The sequence below is a fragment of the Pecten maximus genome, chromosome 8 (assembly GCF_902652985.1).
Source record: "Pecten maximus chromosome 8, xPecMax1.1, whole genome shotgun sequence".
In the NCBI taxonomy this organism is placed as follows: Eukaryota; Metazoa; Mollusca; class Bivalvia; order Pectinida; family Pectinidae; genus Pecten; species Pecten maximus.
The window spans coordinates 26,456,391-26,480,872 of NC_047022.1; the positions used below are offsets into that span (position 1 = coordinate 26,456,391).

General features: G+C 35.2%; 1 protein-coding gene across 3 annotated transcripts; it reads left to right on the forward strand.

Moving 5' to 3' along the window:
* Positions 1–1,874: 1,874 nt before the first annotated feature.
* On the forward strand, positions 1,875–24,076 carry LOC117333741 (solute carrier family 46 member 3-like). Of its 3 annotated transcripts, XM_033893166.1 has the most exons (3): positions 1,875–2,099; positions 5,756–5,831; positions 22,429–24,076. In XM_033893166.1, the coding sequence occupies exon 3, from the start codon at positions 22,477–22,479 to the stop codon at positions 23,980–23,982; it is 1,506 nt and encodes a 501-aa protein (XP_033749057.1). In that variant the 5' UTR covers positions 1,875–2,099; positions 5,756–5,831; positions 22,429–22,476; the 3' UTR covers positions 23,983–24,076. The 3 variants fall into 3 exon arrangements, with proteins under 3 accessions (XP_033749057.1, XP_033749058.1, XP_033749056.1); XM_033893167.1 differs by lacking the exon at positions 5,756–5,831; XM_033893165.1 differs by lacking the exons at positions 1,875–2,099; positions 5,756–5,831 and adding an exon at positions 17,371–18,173.
* The last annotated feature ends 406 nt before the right edge of the window (positions 24,077–24,482 follow it).

Sequence of the window (24,482 nt, forward strand, 5' to 3'; positions counted from 1 at the left end):
ACTGACACGCATTTGATTTGTTTCCTTGTTTTTATAACTTAATGCTTTAGTGATTTTATAACATTAAATCGCTAAGTACACGTTTCATATATATGTCCTCATTGTTACTAAAAGTAGAACGGAACAAAAGAAACCACGTGAAAAATCGGGGGTTGACAAAACTCACCGGTCTATTTCAGTAACGTTTGTCGACACACCATATATCTGTATATTGTATCACAAATTTTATTCAAATACCAAAATAGAGTTTACTACTTACATTAAACTTCTGCAGTCTGTTGATGCTACTATTCATTGCTTTCGCAACACACAAATTTGCATGCAATTTAATTATTTCGAAATAGTGTGTGCTCTGTTAATATACGTATACTTTTAAAATAGCAGGGATTTGGACATTAATACATACATATAGCATAATTTGAAACAAATTACTCAGTCAACTCAGAAATTTGGAAACTCCTACAAAATATTGCAAACCTTACATTTATACATTGTTTTACTAAACAATGTCAGGAATATTGACACTCTAACAGAAAATTGTGTTATCAATGATAATAACATTTAGTTAACAATACTTAATAGATGGACATTCCCACAATATTACTGTTTTTGATGTATTTATTGACAGTTTTAAGTTATTAAGTTATTTTAAGTTTATTATTTTGAGATGCCATGTAACCTATACAAGCATTCTTCTTCCTCATCAGAGTTTTATCAAAACAATAATTAATTCGAAAATACGACTTCCTTAAAATAATAATAGAAAATGCACCCTTCGATCTTCGATATCATTAAGTTGAACACATGTTACACAGATCAATACACTTGATCTGTTAATTAGGGACCTGACGAAGTCTGTATCATGAATGATGTAGCCTGTTATTTAAGTTTATAAAGCATAGCTTCGTACACTACATATCAAACGGAATATTCGTAGAATAACCATGGTCTAAGATAACACACAGGTAAGTTATTCGTTTATATTTAAAATACTACATTTTCAGTATACATCATATCGTATATAAACATGTACACTTGAAAGGTTTGTCAAAATTACGGTGTTAATATTATACAAACAGGGTATGTCGACTATAAATTATTTTTGCTTTCCCGGTCACCATTTACAGTTGTTTTCTAAATAAATTCTTACTTCAAATTGTCTGTCATTATAAACGTGTGGTTGGCATGTGTCTATCCATCTACACACATCCAATATAATATACATTGTCAAACCGTTTCTGCTAAATACTGCTTTGTGTATTCAATCTGCATCTGACCTGCTTCAGACGATTTGACGCCCTGATCTATCGACTTGCAGATCTGTTGGTTTAGGGTCGCTAGGAAAGATGAAAGAAGTAATATTCTAACATACACTTTTGTCAATATAACATTTCATTATTGCAAGAGTGTACTTTCCAATTTTGATCAATATAATACCTAATTTCACATGTTTAGGGTTAGTAAAACATTCAACGTACAATTGATTTAATTCACATTCTTTAAACTATTCACAACTAATTAAGCTTACCTGTACTTCACAACACGAATTTAGCTGTCATTTGTTTAAAGTAATTACTGTTTATTGTCATTTTCACGTCAACTGTTTTATAATGAAAGTTGTAAAAACATTTATGCATTGCATCCACTGTAATCATATTCGGGGATAGGGACACTTCAACAGAATAAATACACTTTGAATACCGATCATACTAATATTTTACTGTTTAAAGCGTTGTCAAACTAATGAATCTTGGCCCTCCTGGTCGAACTCTTACGTGGGAGATTGTAACACAGTGATCGATTCTGTGGCCTAGTCTGTCTGGTATTGGTAAAATAGTACTCAGTATACAACTGATGTCGACAGATCAACTGCCTGTTTCAGGGGTAATACCAAGCTCAGTCGACGGCTGACGTCGGCATAACATGACGTACGCGGCCCACCCATGGAACAGCCAATCTATTTGTCACTCCCTTACTCCTGCTAGTCAAGTAATTCAACTTGACTTTGATTAATGGAAGTAAGGTCGCCAAGTTTGCAAGATAAATCAAGTGTTTGACTACAACGTAGTAAATCTGGACATCGTTTTAAGTTCCCAAAGGTATGTATAAGCATTTAATATTGTGTTTGATGAGAAACTCTTTCATTTGTTAAGCCTCGTTATATCAATAAACACTATCACACTTGAAACCTATTTAACAGTATTTATATACACTGGCGTATGTCAAGATCAGTCATAAGGAACATGTCCGGTTTTGAATGTTATAGCTGTTTAATTGTAAAGCCTTGTTTATATGTTTTATATTGTTTCGAAAATCGCTTGTCATGGACAAAAGATTTCTGGGTATCTCAATACTATATATATGTCAGATTGTGTATTGTTATGTGTATGTGTTGTCAGATTGTTATATTCGAAGTCTAATAATCGTGGTCAGTTTAAAATATTTAAGTCTTACTATAAATGCATATATATATATATATAAATAATACGTACAGTATTAACAGTAGTGTAAACCAGCAACTAGTTGTAATCAGTAAAGATACCTGATACCTTATTCATTAATAGTATTACGGATGTCATTATAATGACATAATGACTGCATTAAATGATTTTTTTTCGTATATACTCTGGTCACACTTAATGGAGCAATATGTTCCTCTTAACTGACAAAAATATGAAATTCTCAAAAATTGCTTAATCTCTTATCTTTGATATTGACATGTTCCTACTATCTATAGTACGTTTGCCAAGTAAAAAACACTTCCTGACATTCATTTACGACGGATATATACGACTGCTCTGACCATTCGTAAAGTGATAAAATTATACTCTTAAGCAGAACAGTAACTCACGTCCTTCCTCTAAATCAAACGGATTAACTATCATCCATGACTATGACAATTATCCTTCAAACCGCACACATAGACTTAAGAATAGTCCATGTCCAGAAAGGCCAAAAACAAACATGTTCGTCTTCAAAGCACACACGAGGGCCGTACAACAAACCATGTTCCTCCTCAAAACACACACATGGGCCGAAAAACAAACCATGTTCGTCCTCAAAACACACACATAGGCCGAACAACAAACCATGTTCGTCTTCAACGTACAAACAAGAGCCAAAATCACACTAGCAAACATGCATTATGAGTAATGAGAAAAATGCCCTGATTCTCATCGGTTTCACTATAGAAAAAAGAAAATCGACTAAACAAAAATGATACTCACTATACACCGTATTTGGGTGAAACGAACGGGAATCGTTACATGCATCTGTGGGCCGGGGCCTTATGATAACAAAATGTCATATTTCGAAAATGATAAAACATAGGGCAGACACGAAATTGGCCATGTCCATCCGATAGGTTATACAAACGTGCACTAAACGTACTAATGACTACAACATTGTGTCAAAGAATGAGCATGCGTCGTCAAGTGAAAGCTATATACGTTTGTTGTTTGTGAATCTATTATTCATTACAATCTACATACAGACACTATAAGCTGACGTAATTCCGTCAGTATTCATGAGCATTGAATTAGCTGACTACGAATACCGTTATCAGCAAACAGTATATTTTGAAGCCTTGATTTTCTTCGGTTTTATTAACAAAGATGCTAAAAGTGTATTAATATCTAAGGCACCGTGCCACATTATAAATGTATTTTTTTCTCGTGCAATGTAATTCATTACACAGATTTTTTCGGAAAGGAATTAAAGCTAAAGCAAGATTATCACTGTCAGGAGGTTAGTTTAAGATTTTGATGAAGTGTTAACTTTTAATAGACTGAAATATGAAGACATTTGCATTTTACTGCCCACTTTTTAATTGTACGACATATTGATAACCAGTGGACACCTATCTTCGTGCCACAATTCTGTACGTCACGGGTAAATTACTGATTACTCAAAGGTCATGATCCCTCTAAAAGCATACCAGGTAACATTTTGTTGGATATACATGTGCAAAACTTAAAATAAAACGGAGATCCAGTTTTTTAAGGATTTTTTTTTTTCCAATATATATTCCATAAGATCTCTGGAGCATGACCTTTCCTAATTGTTTGTTTTGGTTATACGCTTTGTAGGACAATTATCGACAAATAATAAAGGCAACTTTATGAATCTAGAATAATGGCTTAATTCTGTTATTATCAAATACGAAATTAGCACAAAATAAAAGCGCTATTCCAGATACGAAATTGCCAATGTTTTCAACTGCCATTAGACATGAAATATCTGCTTCAAACGAACGTCCTTGGATAAATTGCCGCCTACTGATAGTTTCCTTGGTAGCGTTCGAGTATCTCAAAAACATTAGTAAGAATTGCAATAATTATAACGTTGTGAAGAAATGAAAAAGTGTTTGTTCAAACCATCTTATGCGCTCGTTGTTTATGATGACACAATGAATTTTACTAGAAATATCGTCTGTTTTGAGAGTTTAACTTCCTGACGTCAGTGTTTTCGTAAGTGGCAATTATAGATGCCCCTTTCGTTTAAGAAAAATGAATAAGTCAAAAGGCAAATATAAACACTGAACTGTTACCAAATACTGTCGATGTGTCTTACAAGTTGGGCGATAGATAAATAATCATTTGCACGTTAACAAGTTTGACCACCAATGCCATGGCACAGAGTTCGTCGTGTCTTGAAAAATCACCACCTGGCGGATTTTGTTAAAATTTGGTCAGATTTATCCAAAGGGTAACGGTAACACATTCGCATAAATGTAAGGTATGGCAGCACTTGGAGCAGACAGACAGGGCTAAATGGGGAAATAATTGAATTCTTTAAACTCCTTCTGCTGCCGTAGGGGCCTCAGGGTGGTGCCAGTTTAAAGAAGTTCTTCAAAAATCTTCTTATTTCTTATTCTATACGAATAAAGGGTTTTCATCGAATTTCACCTCTGTCAATGGGAGATCTAGTTCCCCTAGGAGCGAAAATCGGGTCCAGTGAGGGAAAAAGAGGGAAATCCTTTAAAGTACTTCTTCTGTAGGACTATCATGATTTTGATCGAATGGATGAATGAGGTTCAGTGGTGTATCAAAGGAGGTTCCCTGGTGAGAGGAGAGGCAGGGCCTTGAATATCGTATAACTTAAAGTCAACTTCCAGTATATCATTTTTTTTTTACGTCAAGCAATTATTTTTTTATGGACTATATTAAATTTGTATTTAATTTGCGTAATACACACAAAATTGTTTTAAAAATCTGCGGAAAAGTTCGCTTTTTACAAACTAATAGATTCTTTTTATATAAACAGTAAACAGGATTCATTTCTTGATTTTGTGTTTGTACCCCGTGACACCAAACCAAGCTTTTGTTAGAAGGCACACCAGTTGTATAACATATTAGGCTGACGAGGTCAATACCATTACTAGGGAGACTATAAATCCGTATGTTATACAGACGCTAGGCTATACATCCTCATGTAAATCACTGTGGCTCTGTCTCGTTATATACCCTGTATATTTATGGAATATATCAGTCTTTTGTGAGAGACGCCGGCAAATCTAACTCTTGAACTCGTGATTACGTTTACTACACCCCTCGGGGCTGAATATTTAAAGATTTAAAACTTGGAGCATAATTTAGGAAAATTTTAATCTAAGTAATCAGAAATCAACACGTTATCATCTTACTGTTGAAGTAAATAATATATTTAAAATACCATCGTCATAGCATTCTAGGGAATGGTAGAAAAACTTTACTTAAATGATTCTGTATGCATAGTTCAAATTCCTGTTCTTCAGATATTCTGGTTTCTGGTGATATGTAGATGGATGCTGACGAAAAGGGAAACGATAAAGAGACTGGCGAAGGGCGCAGGTACGATAATCACGAAAACGAATCTTATTATATTATGTTATGAGAGCTTTTCTCATAATCGCAGACCTTTTTTCGAAATTTTTTTTTATTATCAGTTCTTTATTTCAACCATGCTAAGCAATGATATATGATATATAGAAATTGTGTAGACTTGCAATATCAAGAGTATTGCCTTATGTGGAAATGATAATTCGGTCGTGAAGAACTCATTTGGACGTGTAAATGTCATTTGATGAATCGGTAGGCCGACATCCTGCTATCGTATATTATAACAAGAATATTGATATTTGTCTATTCATCTGTAAATATGTAAGCGCTAACTAATATGTAACAGCCCGGACAGATAGCAATAGATTACAAATCCACAATACCAATAACAATCGATTCTTATCTTTAGATAACGTAACATATTAAAACTTTGCTGTAGTTTACAATATGATCCTGTAAAGATGCATTTTACAATGTTCATCAACGCATATTTCGAAGTGTCTAAATCAAAACATGACTTAAATGATTAAGTATAGTTTTTACAAACATTAGATTATTCCACAGAACAGTACAAGTACAGTATATATCTAAAAGAACGCTTGTCGAAACCTGTTCTGTATTTAAGAATATAAATGTTATCGTGCAAAAGAAAAGGCTGTCCTGGTTCAAACCTAGCTGATATAAGTAAAGCGTTTTGTTTTACAGTATCAGAAATTCCATCGTGGATGATTTTGTCAGTTAATGCATATTTCTTAAAAATATAATAATAGTGATCCAGATCAAAGCCTTAAACAGTTGAAGCTGGCTGAAGTAAAATATCATTTTACACTTAATATATATCTCGTAGTTGCAAATAAAAGCATGTTGTTATTGTAAAGAAACTGTCAATAAAAAACTCCAAGTACATGTAGTTAGAAACAATGGACAGTTTTAAGGATGGCGTCTTCTACTTCGATGGACAATTTTAATTATAACATCGTTTACTTCAATGGACAGTTTTAATTATAACATCGTTTACTTCAATGGACAGTTTTAATAACATCGTTTACTTCAATGGACAGTTTTAATGATAACATCGTTTACTTCAATGGACAGTTTTAATTATAACATCGTTTACTTCAATGGACAGTTTTAATTATAACATCGTTTACTTCAATGGACAGTTTTAATGATGACATCGTTTACTTCAATGGACAGTTTTAATGATAACATCGTTTACTTCAATGGACAGTTTTAATTATAACATCGTTTACTTCAATGGACAGTTTTAATGATGACATCGTTTACTTCAATGGACAGTTTTAATGATAACATCGTTTACTTCAATGGACAATTTTAATGATAACATCGTTTACTTCAATGGACAGTTTTAATGATAACATCGTTTACTTCAATGGACAGTTTTAATGATAACATCGTTTACTTCAATGGACAGTTTTAATGATAACATCGTTTACTTCAATGGACAGTTTTAATTATAACATCGTTTACTTTAATGGTCAGTTTTAATTATAACATCGTTTACTTTAATGGTCAGTTTTAATTATAACATCGTCTACTTCAATGGACAGTTTTAATGATAACATCGTCTACTTCAATGTTTTGACTTTTTTTTAGTAACTAGTAAGCATACGTTGAGGTTTCGTTAGGTTAAACCCTTTTTATTTTGGTCATTCACTTACTCGATTTATAAAGGTCCTAACTTAGTTACCTCTGATCGTTTTTTATTGACTCAATCTTAACATTCCGAAAGGGATACATTGTCACTGATCATTCACACGAAGTATGAGTATGAACAAATAGTATCGAACATTTATTAGCACAAAAATATATTTTGAAGGATTTTAATACGCTTTTAAAATGATCGATCTGAAAAATTGTATTGATTTTTTTTTCTGGAACGCCGTAAGTCTTAATTTTAGTAACACCACGTCATCAGTATCAGAGGTTTTCGGTAAATCTATAACAAAACAGCTGTTAAAATGCCAATACTTCTGGGCATTTTGAACTATTCAAAGCGCAGTTTCCTTGAATTGGTCAGGTCCGAAGCCATATTTGGAATAAAGCAATTCATTTGATGACATCTATTTTAAAAAGGGTAATGTACGTGTTTCATTAAAACAGAGAGGACTGATATAAAAAAAAATGTATGTTTTTCATTTAAAGAAGTCATGTCACCAGATTTAAAAAAAAATTGGGGTGACTTCTGCAATTTTCCGGTCAGTAGGGAACGAACACATGCTAATTTCAATAATTTGACAGAAATTTCGTCAATATCAGTGCTTTTCTATTACGTAAATCTTTTATTTCTCCTACCAAGCTACAATGAATGTGTGGTTAATGGGATGGGAAATTCTAGTGGCATCATAATCTAAATTTGGTAAACTTGAATCAAACTAACTTCCTATTTCGACCCCAGTATTGCAAAATTTTTCATTTAAGTATTTGCGATATCTGTTTTTTTTCTGAAATGTTCTCACCATTGAGACTGTTATACTGACTGTAGGTTGTGAGAAGGTCCGTTTAGCATGAGAGTATAATCCAGGTGGGTAGATGGACAGGTACACACCGGGTAGGGTATATATCAAACAGAATATATAAATACTGTCACAGCATTACCGCCCTGATTGTTTTTTGTTTGTCTGAGTTTTTTTGTTTGTCTTTGTTTTGTTTTTTGTTTAAAAAAAAGAATGAAAGGATAACACACCGATACAGTGAAACAAACCGTGCATTGTATACACAAAAATGGGTTACTGTGATTCTGTTGTGACATTAAGTAAGTGGACAATGGAGTGGGAACTGGAGTCTCTACAATTATTAAGAACGCTCTCTAATTTAAGTTTAAGTAAGAAATTCGTAATAGATTGAGCGGAACGGGTTATAAAAGTACACGCACGCGCGCACGCGCGCGCGCAGAAGATGTAGACCTATAAAAACAAACAAGCGAGATGTAACAGAACAACGCATATAATTCAGCTTAATAATAGCTAAACGAAATCATACACTAAATTTAAAATAGAAATAAAAATCTAAAACCATTTCAAAGTTGGAATTGGATTTGTTGCCTAATTAACCAACATGGTAGTTTAGACAGGGTATCTTTGTAGCAGATGGTGGCTACCTCACTTGAAAAAATAGGGAGGGTTGTCCATTCTACCCGGAACAGTGAGAGAGTCGACACGACAAGGACACTATTGAAAACAGAACGGCTAGTAATATCAGATTGAACCATATCAGAGGTTGACATTCGTCCATGTCCTACAGAAAGGGAAACGTGCATGTTTTGCTAATGTTGGTAAAGCCATTGTTATGGAAAAAAAAAATAAAAAAAGCTTTTCACTATTGCACGTGATTCGTTTATAGAATATCCCCATCAAATGGTCTTCATATCAAGTCTATGCCACCACACAAAAAAATGATAGAGATGTTTGATGATTTGAAAAGAAAAATGTTTTTCATATTATCACCTACACTGCAAGCCTACAATATGCTGATGGAACACTTGTAGCCACGTACAATTTACGATTGGTCACTAATGGCTACGAGGATGATATTCACGTGATATCTCATTACTGTAGGTGTGTAATACCAAGTTTATCATTAACTGGTCAGATGAAAAAATGTTAAATATCGGTCATTGTACTAATACACAGGTGTCAATCCCGCTATTGACTTTGGTACGTCATCAAGCTGTATCTATATCTAATCGTGTCGTTCATTAATATGTCATGTTTCGTCTACTTCAGAGGAAAATGTCGGGCCACAGCTCTATGTTCTGCCAGCTATGTACGTAATCCAGATAAACTACAAAATGGTTCCATACTGAATTATTTGTTTTACTTTGTGTTGTCGTAGAAATGTGAATATCGAAATGGAAATGATATACACAATTTACATCTTAAAGCTTATATTAGAAAACCTATCTATATTGGAAAACATATATATTTATCGAATACTACACATATATAGTGTCAATCCAAGACCTGTATAGACATATAGCATTACTTCAACGAAATCTGTATAGACGACACAGGTATTGTTCCTTTCAATACAAACATACAGATGTACCCGAATCACCAGCTTCCAAACTCAAAAGTACAATCTTAGCATGAAGCACCATTTTGCTCTGAAATCGATTCTACCTCTAGCCTATTACGAGAGCCATCTTAGATGGAGTTGGCTGGTTGTGAAAGGACCGAGTCTGTTACTTTCATTATATATTGATTCCAGCGCTACACGGCCAGCATATTTAATCTTTAAGTACACTAATAAAATTCAAAAATGTCACTCAACTGTTAGACTTGGCACTTTTCGACATAACAGACGATCTTGAAGAGAAAGAAATTCCTTGTCTATAGAATTTACACAATTTCTATCTGAGAAATCACTTTGAATCCGTTAAAAGTAATTACCCGGTCACCATACCAACGTTCTGGCATTCTTTGAATAATTCGCCTTCCAGAGAGAACTGAAGCCATTTTGGAATAATGTAAATTTTAGTTACATATGTGTATATCTGTAATTACCACATTTAGTCACTCCATTCACGGCAGTAAGCTGTATCAACTGGATTATCATGTATTCTTATCTATATTCTCCTATCCGACAGTTTTATTTTTCTATTCCTTTTTTTTTTAAATTTCAATTTATTTTATTTCATATTTTTTGTTGTTGTTTTGTATTGTAATTTGAAAATATATTATCCGAAAATAATCAGCTGAAAACGTCTTACGTGTTTCAGCTTAGACAGACCTTAGTCTACAAATCATCGTTTCCTAATCAACTGAGCATAAGTTATGCGTGTTTTGCGTCGTACCATACTTTAGTGTGAGTGTTCGTATGAAATGGACGACAAGGGAGACAACTCCTTGTATTTTCAGGTTTAAAATTTACTGAAAATTACTGTAAGGTTTTATTTATAACGTTTAGTATATAAATAAAACCTGAATGTCTGTTTTAAACAGGTTCCGGTCTAATCCGTATCTTTATATTTCTATGGTAGGTCAATGTCAATAAATGTTTGAATGGAAAACGTGTACATGTACTTCAATTAATGAACTCATTTATGAGCGATTTGTCCTCTCTAAATACATTCAATATTGACCAAGGCTGGTGAGTCTAATTCTTTAATCAAGCACGAAACTAAAAGTCCATGCCGGCGGCGACGGAATATCCGGATTTGCTGTACTGAACTGCTTGTTTTGTAATCTGTGCAGTCGAATGACGGGTCTTGCAAATCTTCTTTGGTTTTTGTGAGACATTATCAGGAAGTGGATTCATTGTCATAATTACAACATACACTGTTAGAACATTTAAGCATTGAACTGCTTTAATTTGGAAGTTATGGGCTGATGAATGCCAACTGGACAAAGGCAAATTTAATGAAGAGCGCTAGCCATCTTTCGTTATCGCCGACGTGACAATTATGACGTCATTATAATAATGACGTCATGATAAAGATTTGGAAGTTATGAACTCATAACTTCCAAGTGAGCTTGGTAAAGTTATATAGTGGGGCTGCAGTGTAAATGTAATTATTTAAGCATTGAACGGCTGGACAGAGGCAAATTCAACATGAAGCGCTAGTTCGCTTCATGGAATTTGCCTCTGTCTAGTTGGCATTCATATTGACTATGAATGCCAACTGAAAGCCGTACAATGCTTATATTTACCATCTGTGGATTTTTTATTTGTGGTGCGATTTTTTTTTTGAAATTTTCAAATTCAAATTTCAGTTGGCAGTTCATAAGCTGGTGAACTCGCAACTGAATTGGTAGGGTTATATAGTGGCAGTGCCATACAATGGTAAATATTATAAACTGAATGAAGGGAGACATAAGGTGGTATAAGTACGAATTCATATTCTTCTTACAATTTCTTGCATGGGCCATAACTTGTTGATGTTGATGACACTTCCGTTAGGTCATTGTCACCTTGACCTCGAGGCCAAAGGTAAAATTAGTTTGAATTTTACAATAACATATTGTCCATGCCATACATGTATTTTCTAGATTAGTAAATGGTAATGGAACTTGCAGATAGTTGCATAACCTAAAGACAATGTGTAGTACATTGCCTGTAATATAGAAAGTGGTAAGTTACATTTTTAAAACGTACTATTGAAGAATTATATTGATAGCACAATCAGTCTGATTGATTTCTGTTGACATTACCGTCAACAATGAAAGTGTTCAGACGAGATATAGTAAACTCAGATTCGACCAATCAGCGGCCAAGATTTACTGTTAGTGTACGTGCTTAATGACGCCCAATCCTTCTTTTATCACTTCTTGCACGACACATGGTATGTTGTCGAAGAAATATATCCGGGTATGAAACTTTAAGGAGACGATCAATACATTCCCTATAACTATCATTTGATGATCCGTGGGTGTCCCAAGTTCCCTCCCCCTATTTTACAGGACATGTTTACCATAAAACAAACAGCGACATCGTAGGGATCAATACTTCGACATTTACCTCATAAAATGTCTCTTTCATCAAACAATAGGTTATTGTGTACTAGGTAATACAGTTATAAATACTTAATTTTATTGGATAGTTTATTGCGCTTAACCAAATAAACTTTATTTCCAATACTTGATTGAAAGAAATTCGACAATACCTGGCTATTATTACCAGTTAATATTTGTTTTCATAACTGGCAGCTAATGGGGACAACGATTAATTACATGAATACAAAAGGTCACTCATGTTTTGTTTACTTCGCAAACACTGAGTCTTCAAGTGGCATCAAATTTGATACGAGTCTCGAGTAACACAGCCGTGCTGTCACAAGCTACTACATGTACAGCTTAACATCGCACTATGTCAAATTTCATCTTCACAATATCCACCTGAACAAGATTTGTGCCCGATGATTAATTTAGACTTGAATGCCAGAATTTTATACGTTGGACGCTTACAAAAATATTAGTGATTGTAGTTTTATCGTAATAGGTCATCAATCTAATGATAACATTGGGAAACTGTCATGAGAGCCTCTTCGAGCCTAAAGCGATGATATAAATTATTCCATTATCGGTATTGCTCTTTTCTGACTTGGCACTCACCGAATGTCTCACCTGTTAATGAGGCCCATCGATCACTTTACAACTTCACACCTTCGATTATTGAGAATCCATAGCGTTAACAAATGCTCCCTACGCTAGCATTTTGTTCATTCTGCAGAAGGAATAAGTTGTACAATAGGGATCAATGATCTGCCCTCGAACACCTCCACATCAAAAACAACATGGCCAGACTGCTTTTAATCTGTCTCCACTTTAGTTCCCGTTAGTCGTGCTTTGCGTTGGCCACAGGATGATTTAATGTAATAACGCAAACAATCCATTAATAATGAAGTTGAAGTGTTCAACAGCTTTTTAAGTAGCTTGTTAGCTATTTGCTGTGGTTTGATTAGAAATAATATTTTATAAAACTATTTTTGCTATGTCTTATGACGGATATTATTTGTGTTGAATCCAACTTGTCTAATGTCGTCGGTAAATATAATAGAGCTACATGTATGTCTATAGACTGGATGTTATTTGTTTTGAATCCAACTTCTTTACTAGCGTAGAAGATTTTTAGAAAGGCTATGTCTCCTGACCGGATGTTATTTGTGTTGAATCTTACCTCTTTATTGACATAGGATATTTTGATAGAGCCATATCTCTAGACTGGATAATAGTTGAGTTTAATCTAAATTCTTTAAAATAACGTAGAAAAACTTCAATAGAGCTTTGTCCCTAGACTTGATGATATTTGTGTTGAATGCGGCCTTTCCATTGACGTAATTTTAGTATATTACATGTAGTAGAGGTATTTCTCTAGACCGGATATTAGTTGAGTTGAGTCTAAAACCTTTACTTAGCGTAGAACTTCAATCGAGCTTTGTCCCTAGACCGTATGTTATTTGTGTTGAATTCAAACTTTCATTTGCGTAGAATAATTTTAATAGAGCTATGTCTCTAGACAGGATTTTATTTTCGTTGAAACCAACTTCTTCACTTTTTTTATGAAACCATGTTTTGAAATATCCCTATGTTGGTTGTATGAAGTTAAAAAATGTTTTTCGCAATCTAACTGTCTACACATTTTATGAAAGAATAGAGAAATACAGGTCATGGTCAATAAACATAATGTTTCATTCCTTAATTAAATCTTCTTTCTTGTCATTTATAATCGTATGCATTGTATCTCCTTTGAAAATATTTTTTAAACAAGAGATATATTTATATAAGCTCCTGGATTGTTTCGGGTGTTTCGGATATATTTTTCGGGGGAACAGTCTTGTGTGTGATTTGGATAAAACATCTGTATAAGTAGTTATTTTCAGAATACAATACGACAATGGATTAAATATATAATTGACATTCGATACAAAAAAAACAAAAACAAAAAAATACAAAGGGTCTAATACGACCTGGCGGATTTCTATGTTTTCCCCTTTTCGTTTGCTGCCAAACCTTCCACCAATTACCAATATTCCATATGATATTTAGCTCCAGGTTCACGCACGTACATATCATTTTCATTCTGGTATTTACCTTTTCTTCATGTACCGTGAATTGGTTCAATGTAGTCTATTGTTTGCTCCATAGACGTTGTTAGCCAGATCCACCATATGTTACAATATCACTAAAGCCATCAATTATCATTTGTTAAACCCTCCAAGCAATGATTCAGATTTTACAAAAACGTTTACTTTTATGACCAGTGTATTTCATCGTAAAGTAGCAAAATCACTAACTATGGACCAGGTGTTAAACTAATGACAATAAGGATAACGTTCCTATTCTTGCAAGTATGTTAGCACCGCAAGTAAATATTAAATGGAACATACAAAAAGTGTCATATGTCTGAATAATACTATTTTTTGGCCGAGTTAAGGATAGGAGAGGCATAATTGTTACGTCGATACGAATCTTAACACTGGTTACATATACTGTACATGTTGTTTTGCCAGCATGTTCCCTGTTCCATATGGCCGATATGATCCACCATGAACAATTACTTCTTCACTACACTCAGTTTGAAGTCTTGATTATGTAATTACGAAATATAGTTTTTTAGATGTTCTACACATCGAGTGAAAACTATCAGTACATGTAGAATAATCAATTCAACACGAGAACATGATTCCTGAGATGTCATAGTTTTAAGATTTGTTTACATGCTTCGCAATTGCAATAAAGATTTAATCGATGACCAATTAAAAGAATGCATTTCCTAGGAATAGACGCACGTGCCTACGTTTGGTAAATAACTTCATGTTCCAGCGTTTGTGGTGTATACGTCTCTTCCTGATCAGTTAAACAGTAAAATGTATGTCCATTATTGGTTGACATTCATGTTACGGCATGTTCACGCTACTAGTACAAATATCAAAACAGCAGTAGAATGTTCATCGCGTGCAATGTATATACCAGGAGTGGCTGGTCATGAAAGAAAAGTTAACAAACTCTAGGACTTGGGAAAATAAAGCCCAAAAATATTTGTTTTATCAACATTCGCTGACGATGTTATCTCAATCTGTAGGACGCCCTTAACTCTGTTGTATCCACCTCCGCTAACGATTTTGTCACAATCTGTAGGATAGGGGAATATGGAGTACCAAAAATATGTTGTATCCACTTCCGCTGACGATGTAATCTTTTGATGGGTGAAACCAGATCCATATTTGATGCCACATGTGCAATATCGTGCATTTGATTGTCATTAGCGTCAGTACGCGTGAACTACTGCACATCCTGCAACTTCCTATAACACAAGAACTTACTTAAATCAGACCAATGAAGGTTGATCGATATACGTCAGTTAAACCTCTTCACCAGTATCAGTAGTTTGGAGATCAAAGACGACTGTTAAATAACCTTTACTAATGGATTCCTATGTAGGAGTAGGGGTATTGAAATTCATCCGGAAGATGTGGCGATCGGGTCGGAAGAGATGCTCTCTAGGTAATGCAAACACCAGAGGGACAAAATTTAAGGTATACAATGTGTAATAAGTTAGACATCTTGGGGGGATTCCTTTTATTATAGTTCCTAAATCCCATTAGCAGTTAATTTAAGTATTCCTCTCAGTGTCATTACCAGGTAAAATGAACGAAAGCAGTGACAGTTAAATAATGGTTTGATTGAAGACATGTGAATATAAATTATATAGCTGAATTTATACCGATTTGCTCGCAATAAGGACGGATTAGTTCACAAAACGGATGTTTTGGGTTTATCTATCATTTGTTCCCCAAGACCACCATAAACATCGGTGATATAGTCTGAGCAATTCTGCGCATGGTCGATCACCCTGATACAAATATCCGTAGACTGTGTTTTTATTTGGGACTGAAAGAAAAAATCTAGACCGTAGACATTCTAAGATAACGAACTGCATACCATTGATAGCGATGCCGACTCAGAATTTACAACAATAACTAAATTGATCTTCGTTTTAAATAAGGGTTATTATGCGCCTCTCATCGTATATTTATCATTTGTACAGGCCCAGCCCCCCTGATAACTTTGCCCCATGGTAGCATTTCTGACAACACCTAACAGGCAGGTACAGCTGTATGCATCACTGATGGTGTCTCCTTGAAGAATGAGATAGCTGTATGGTGTCTCAAGCATCACTGATGAGCCCTAGAAGTACAAAACCGTTTTATGATGCCCTTAGGCATCATTGACGAGTCCTTGAAGGATGACATAGCTGTATGGTGTCTCTAGCATCAATGAAGAGTCCTAGAAGGACGAAACAGCTGTCTGCTGTCCTTTGCATCATTGACGAGTCATTGAAGGATGACATAGCTGCATGGTGTCTCTAGCATCATTTACAAGTACTTGAAGGACGAAACAGCAGTCTGGTGTCCTTAGCATCATTGACAAGTCCTTGAAGGATGCGATAGCTGTATAATGCCGTATTAAATTCCTAAGTGACATTGCTAGGTGGTATTATCCCCACGGTATTGCCGCTTTCCTACACGCGATTTAAAAATCTTTCGAAAAGTGAAATCGATTCAGGGTAAACAGACGTAGTTTTCCAAATTTATTTTTTTTAGACAATGTAGTTTCCAAAAACATAAACTTAGTTTAATGACTAGATTTATGTTTTTTTTATCTTGAGTTGTATGTAAATTGTTTGGTAAAATGCTTTATAACTAGTGCGATTAATTAATCTGTACCTCTCCATCATCAGTCAGCGTTACCAAAAGTGTTTCCTAACATCTGTTAAACATCACAATTTGAACTTAACAAACCTGTGCATATTGTATCAAAGAGGGCAGATCGATTTTTTTTAGATTTTAGAATATTTAATAATTGTATATCATCTTACTGAAAATAAACAATAATTTCAAAGATCTCTTTCTTCCAATGATAACATATGATTTCTTTTGTCTTCCGGTTCAATACATTACGACAGGCGATAGGTTTAGTCAAAACACCGCCTGATAATCGATCCAGATATTGACAAATGCCAAGCTGAAGATAAACGCTGGTTTAGCCCCAATGATAGTGCTCTCTTACATATCGGTCGCGATAGAAAGCAGTCCCGTCCTCCCTATCGGCAATCATTGTTCTATTCATCAAAGGGTGGTTAACACTAACGACTCTAGTATCAAACAAGTGTTGTTCCTCGGGACAATGCAGACGCTATTCCAGCACTCGCGTTACACCATAATTGACGCAAAGGAAATTATCATTGTTATTCAATAATAACACAAGCAGATTACTGGAATCCACATTATTCCTTACAAGGACACACGCTGTGAATATACTAATGCTTGTGCTCGTGATATCGAGAAAATTGGGATTTAAAAAAAATTCGTTTGCATGGAAGTAAGCAATACATTTGAGAACAAACGTAGAATGGATGTCAGTTCGATCGTTATTGTACAATGGTATGTAAATATTGTTTGTAGAAATACTTTGGTGTTGATTCTAAACGCCAACACAACCTCATTTACATAAGGATATAAAACGAAGGGGCTCAAAGCTCCGAAACAATCCATTGATTATTCAGGCAAGTTGGACTTCCAGTTCCCGCAACGTTCCGAGAACTATTTATAATAACGTGATTTTTACGGCTGGTTAGCAGAATTTGATTGAATGGCTAACTATCCATTAAATAGTCAAGCCCGCTCTTTTAGAACCCAGAGGAAACAGACAGACTTCCTTCATAACCATATGCGAGTTCGGTTTGAACAATTGAGTGATGATTGACAAAACGGAAATGAATCATTCTTAAAGTCGTGACAACTTGAAGGTTTATAATATTTCTCGGTGGATTGCGGTGGCATTTGATTTGACTTGGGACATAAAATCACGGATCATTCTCTTTTGGTGTATGGTAAGATATATCTTATATAAACATATTTGGGGATTTATTTGTCCAGTGATCGTCTGTTTCGTTTTTACACTTTAGAGTCAAACATAGGTTTAGTTGTATCAAATTGGATGAGTTTTCGTGTTTTCTGCATTGGTTAGGTAAGTACCATGTACTTGGCATCAAAGCGAGATCTTTTGTATAAAGGGAAATGTGTTATATCAAGAAAGATATGTTGTATAAATCGAGATATGTTGTATAAATCGAGATATTTTGTATAAAGACAGATATTTTGTATAAAGGGAGATATGTTGTATAAAGACAGATATTTTGTACAAAGGGAGATATGTTGTATAAAGACAGATATTTTGTATAAGGGGAGATATGTTTTTAAAGGGAGATATGTTGTATAAAAAGAGATATGTTGTATAAAGAGAGATATTTTGTATAAAGGGAGATATGTTGTATAAAGACAGATATTTTGTATAAAGGGAAATGTGCTTTATAAAGGGAGATATGTTGTATAAAGGGAGATATGTTGTATGAGGGGGTATATGTTTATAAAGGGAGATATGTTGTATAAAGACAGATATTATGTATATAGGGAAATGTGTTGTATAAAGGGAGATATGTTGTATAAAGAGAGATATGTTGTATGAGGGGGTATATGTTTATAAAGGGAGATATGTTGTATGAGGGGACATATGTTTATAAATGGAAATGTGTTGTATGAGGGGACATATGTTTATAAAGGGAAATGTGTTGTATAAAGAGAGATATGTTGTATAAAGGGAAATGTGTTGTATAAAGGGAAATGTGTTGTATGAGGGGGTATATGTTTATAAAGGGAGATATGTTGTATAAAAGGGAGGTACTGTATGTTGTATAAAAGGTAATATGTTGTATCAAGGGAAATATGTTGAAGTCAGATGTTTCTTAGATAACAAAAAGTGTGTAAAGTTATAAAAGCAATTTTTTAATAACTTTTGTTATATATTAATATTCATCCCATCGTCCTGTCCTATTTTACACTGTAGTTATCCTATCGTCCGTCCTGTCCTATTTTACCGTGTTGTAGTTATCCTATCGTCCTGTCCTATTTACGAGGTAGTTATCCTATCGTCCTGTTCTATTTTACTGGGTAGTTGTCCTATCGTCCTGTTTTATTTTACCGGGTTGTTATCATATCGTCCTGTCCTATTTTACTGGGTAGTTATCCTATCGTCCTGTTCTATTTTACTGGGTAGTTGTCCTATCGTCCTGTTTTATTTTACCGGGTTGTTATCATATCGTCCTGTCCTATTTTACTGGGTAGTTATCCGATCGTCCTGTCCTATTTCACGGGGTGGTTTTCCTATCTTTTTGTTATATTTTACGGTGTGGTTATCCTATATATGTATTTTACTGGGTTGTTATCCTATCGTCCTGTTCTATTTTACTGGGTAGTTATCCTATCGTCCTGTTCTATTTTACTGGATGGTTATCCTGTCGTCCTGTCCTATTTTATAGGGTAGTTATCCTATCGTTCTGTCCTGTTTTACGGGGTAGGTATCATATCGTCCTGTTCTATTTTACCGTGTAGTTATCCTGTCGTCCTGTTCTATTTTACTGGGTAGTTATCCTATCGTCCTGTTCTATTTTACTGGGTAGTTATCCTATCGTCCTGTTCTATTTTACTTGGTAGTTATCCTATCGTCCTGTCCTATTTTACTGGGTAGTTATCCTATCGTCCTGTTCTTTTTTACTGGGTTGTAATCCTATCGCCCTGTTCTATTTTACCCGGTGGTTATCCTATCGTCCTGTCCTATTTTACGGGGTAGTTATCCTATCGTTCTGTCCTATTTTACTGGGTAGTTATCCTATCGTCCTGTCCTATTTCACGAGGTACTTATCCTATGGTCCTGTTCTATTTTACTATGTAGTTGTTCTATGGTCCTGTCCTATTTCACGGGGTAGTTATCCTATCGTCCTGTTCTATTTTACTGGGTTGTTATCCTATCGTCCTGTTCTATTTAACTGAGTAGCTATCCCATCGTCCTGTTCTATTTTACTGTGTAGTTATCCTATCGTCATGTCCTATTTTACTATGTAGTTGTTCTATGGTCCTGTCCTATTTTACTGGGTAGTTATCCTATCGTTCTGTCCTATTTTACGGGATAGTTATCATATCGTCCTGTCCTATTTCACGGGGTAGTTATCCTATCGTCCTGTTCTATTTTACTGGGTAGTTATCCTATCGTCCTGTTCTATTTTACCGGGTAGTTATCCTATCGTCCTGTTTTATTTTACTGGGTAGTTATCCTATCGTCCTGCTCTATTTTACTGGGTAGTTATCTTATCGTCCTGTCCTATTTTACTTGGTGATTATCCTATCGTCCTTTTCTATTTCACGGGGTGATTTAGTTATCTTAACTTAAAATATGAGATATAAGGAATATTTTGTTAGGAAATTAATTTGATCTGAATAAAAAATGTCAATCTCTCCGAAAATATCAAATACATTATATACATCCCAAACACAATTTCCGCTGTAGGATCGGTCGAGGTGCTCCCGAACATCTGTCATTGTAAATCGTCATGTAAATATATGATTGATTTTCGCGAATTCGAGTTCTCCGTATTATAGGAGGACACTCGTCAGAGCAGTATAATAAGTGTTAATGTTAATTTGATGATAGTGACGTCATTTAATTAATATGACACTCGCGCTACCAATTAAATAATGAAAACAACTTCGTCTTTAATTTACCAATCAATCAATAAATCAATCAGTCATATTTTATATAAGTGTCACATGTAAGTACGATTATGATAAAACAGGTATTGAAGGAACAATAACAAAAACCAAATATTTACTTCAGCCATTTTATGGCTTATGCGACACTATAAATCATTTAAATGCGTTCCATCTTCTAAAAATCAATATAATAATAAATAAGTAAGTAGAATGTACTTAGACCAAATGACAAGAGACCTACGAGTTACACAATCCTCACCATTAGGAGCTTGATGAATAATAATGATACAAGTTACAATAGATAAGTACATATATTTTTACCACAAGTATGTTTCATAGCTCGTTAGTTTTAACTTTAAAATTTTAAAATGCAAATGGTACATGTAGACACACTTCGCTTTAAATAGTAGAAATAATAGAAACACGTCTTATTGGCAGCCTTATTTTACTATAACGAATTGTTATATATTAACAGCTGCGCCATGCTTTGTTTAAATGTTATTGTAAGGTACATTATACATTATGACTGTATCAAGGGTTTAGCTTCCGTCAGGATGACCTATTGTGACCATGATGGATTAAGAGGAAGAAGGTCCTATAGTGTATTGATTTGGTTTATATCTATAATTTTAAGTCCAACTAAACTTCCTAATAATATAGTACCTAATTATCACCTCACCCCAATAATATAGTACCTAATTATCACCTCACCCTAATAATATATTACCTAATTATCACCGCACCCTAACATCTGCGCCGGCGCTATCACGGTTTCCCTTTACCGAATAACCATGGAGGGTTCTTTTTCGTTCGGGTTGGACATTCCCACACGGTCAGCCATTTTAAGTCCATTCCGATGGGCTGGGGATTAGTGGTTAAAAACATGCATGTCATTTATAGGGATTTATTTGTGTTGTCTTTTCACGTTTTTCCATGCCATCACAATCTGTCATATTGTATACTTGTCAACTGTTAAGAAATATCTACAATCCGATGTAACCAGTCTGCGAATTTCTCTAGCAATTTTCCACTGCGCCGACAATGTTATCTTATTTATTGAGGTATATAGTGTGAATGTTAGTACAGGGGTGTGAAAGAAAATAAAAGTAGACAGTGAGTAGATATAGTTATATACTTTGATGTCATTTAAAGTTTCATTTGTTGAAAGTTGATATGATGAAATTTATAAGTTCGATAATAGAGACAGACAGTGTCTGATAAGATATGGCCAATCATGTTGCTACGACAAGGGCGATAATGTCAGTTTGGATACTGCATACCTGGAAACCGTACAACTTACTATTTGAAACGAAGAGATTTTTTTAATACTGTCTCTCTGTTAATATCTTACATATGGCCAGAGCGAAGGTTGAAAGTGCGTACAATAACTACTTGCTGCAGAATTTCGTTCATGATTTATTGATCATTGTTATGGTCGTAAGGAGAGTGGAGACCGTTTAAAAATCCAATATTGCTTCTGGAAAGTAGTACTTATCCTCTTTTTGTTTATTGTTTCATTTTGAAATCTTAATGTCTTTACAGGCGTAGCTAAACGAACCGGAACAGGAAGTGAAAAGCACCAAAATCAACATGGAGGAAAATTGTTGTTCGTACGACATGGTAGTTGTAGAACTCATATTCTTTCTGTATAAGACAGGAGAATCAATGCTTGACGCCACGACTCGTCCTTATATCGTGAAGGCAGTGTGTCAGGAGACTTTTCCGTACAACGCCTCCGTCTGCTTTGACCTTGACAAATATCCCGAACACGAGAACCGCGTGCAGGGTATCGCAGGGAATTACCTGATGTATTATCGTTTGCTTGTAAACCTCCCCGCCGTTTTTCTAGGATTGTTCTGTGGTGCGTACAGCGATCGTTACGGACGCAAATTACCCATGCTCCTCCCGAGTATAGGAAGTGTTTTAGGTGTTCTGTTGTACATACCTAGTCTAATGTTTGAAGAAATGCGAATTCCATTGATATTAATGGGGGCATCTCTACAAGGAATCTTCGGCAAAAGCTCCGTTATAACCATGGCAGTGAATAGCTATGTATCCGATATAACGGAGGTGGACGAAAGGACAAAGAAACTAGGGAAACTGCTGGGTATGAATTTCTTCGGTCTGTTTGCTGGGTCTCTTCTCTCGGGTCTATTCCAAGACACTACGGACATGCTGACAACGTTCTGTTGTATCGTGATGATTCACGCAGCGGTTGTGTTGATCACAGTGTTTGCCATGAACGATTCTATAACATTTCCATCGAAAAAGGTGGAAAATAAAGGACTTAAGGGTGAGTGTTGTGATGTTTTTAAACCTTCAAACATCAAGGACAGTGTTATGGTTATTTTCAAACAAAGACCAAGAAATACAAGAAGTATAATTTTGATACTTTTCTTTACATCAGTCCTTAACCAGACTTGTAAGGTCGGTGAAATGGACATCACAGTACTGTTTGTTGCCAGAAGCCCACTCAACTGGCCAAAATCTTGGTACGGCTATCTGTTGTCTGTGGATTACGCAGTGATGGGATCATCTCTGTTTCTGATACTTCCATTGTTGACGGCGTTCATGAAGGTCCCGGACGTTGCATTACTCCTCATTGGAATAACGTGCAAAGTTATTCGGCTCACCTGGGCAGGGTTTTGTCGAGAAACATGGATGGTGTATGTGTCGGTTGTGATAGGTGCCTTTGCAGGGATGATTACGTCATCTATGAGGTCACTTCTGAGCAAGTCGGTTGAGGAGGATGAGGCGGGAAAGATATTTTCACTTCTCGCATGTGGCGAGACAGCATCAAAGCTGTTAGGTGTTGTCGTGTTTGTAAATATATACAGCGCAACGGCTGCCATCTTTCCCGGATTCGCATACGCGTTAGAGGCATTCATATATCTGTGTATGTTTGTGATGATTTGCTACATGTATAAAGACATTCGTTCCGCAGGAACAGTTAACTTGATGCAAGCTTTTTCAGAAGCACCAATGTACGGAGCTACAACCGGTAGTTATGACACAAAGGACGGTAAACTTCCGGTTGTTGATGAATTAGAGGAGCAGTCATCTTTCCCCGCGCCTCTTCCCGCCACTACGCCTTGACATTGTAAGCACACCCCTTCCCCAAAACCGTTGTCCAGTTACGTCCATCTCAGAAGTTAATATGAATAAAGCATATCCTGCAAGATCCAAAGAACTGTGTTCATCAGTGTTGTTATTGCGTTTCTTCTGTGTGCTGTTTTAGAACCGATTTCTTGGTGACACATCCCCATAAAGGGCCTGATTCCAGTAATGTTAATTCTCCATAGGAGCCTGCCCCCGTATAATTTCTTATCTAGCTCAACTACAGTTTTGTTCTTTTCCGAAGAATAATTTTACACCTTTCCGACACCCAGATTTCATAATGTCAGTGAAAATATATTTTTATAAAGTTGTCATTTTGGGCATCAAAGACATAATGTCATAATGTCAGTGAGAAGGGGACATTTTGGAAACAGGCCCTTTGTTTTGTTTTTACCCATACGTTGCAGATGGTAGAGATATAAATAGTTAATAATGATTGATTATTATAAATCGAAAAAGTCAATGAAACACATAATTTA

Bases quoted from the DNA above. Each gene is read 5' to 3' on its own strand.
- LOC117333741 (XM_033893166.1), top strand. From the start codon at position 22,477: ATGGAGGAAAATTGTTGTTCGTACGACATGGTAGTTGTAGAACTCATA.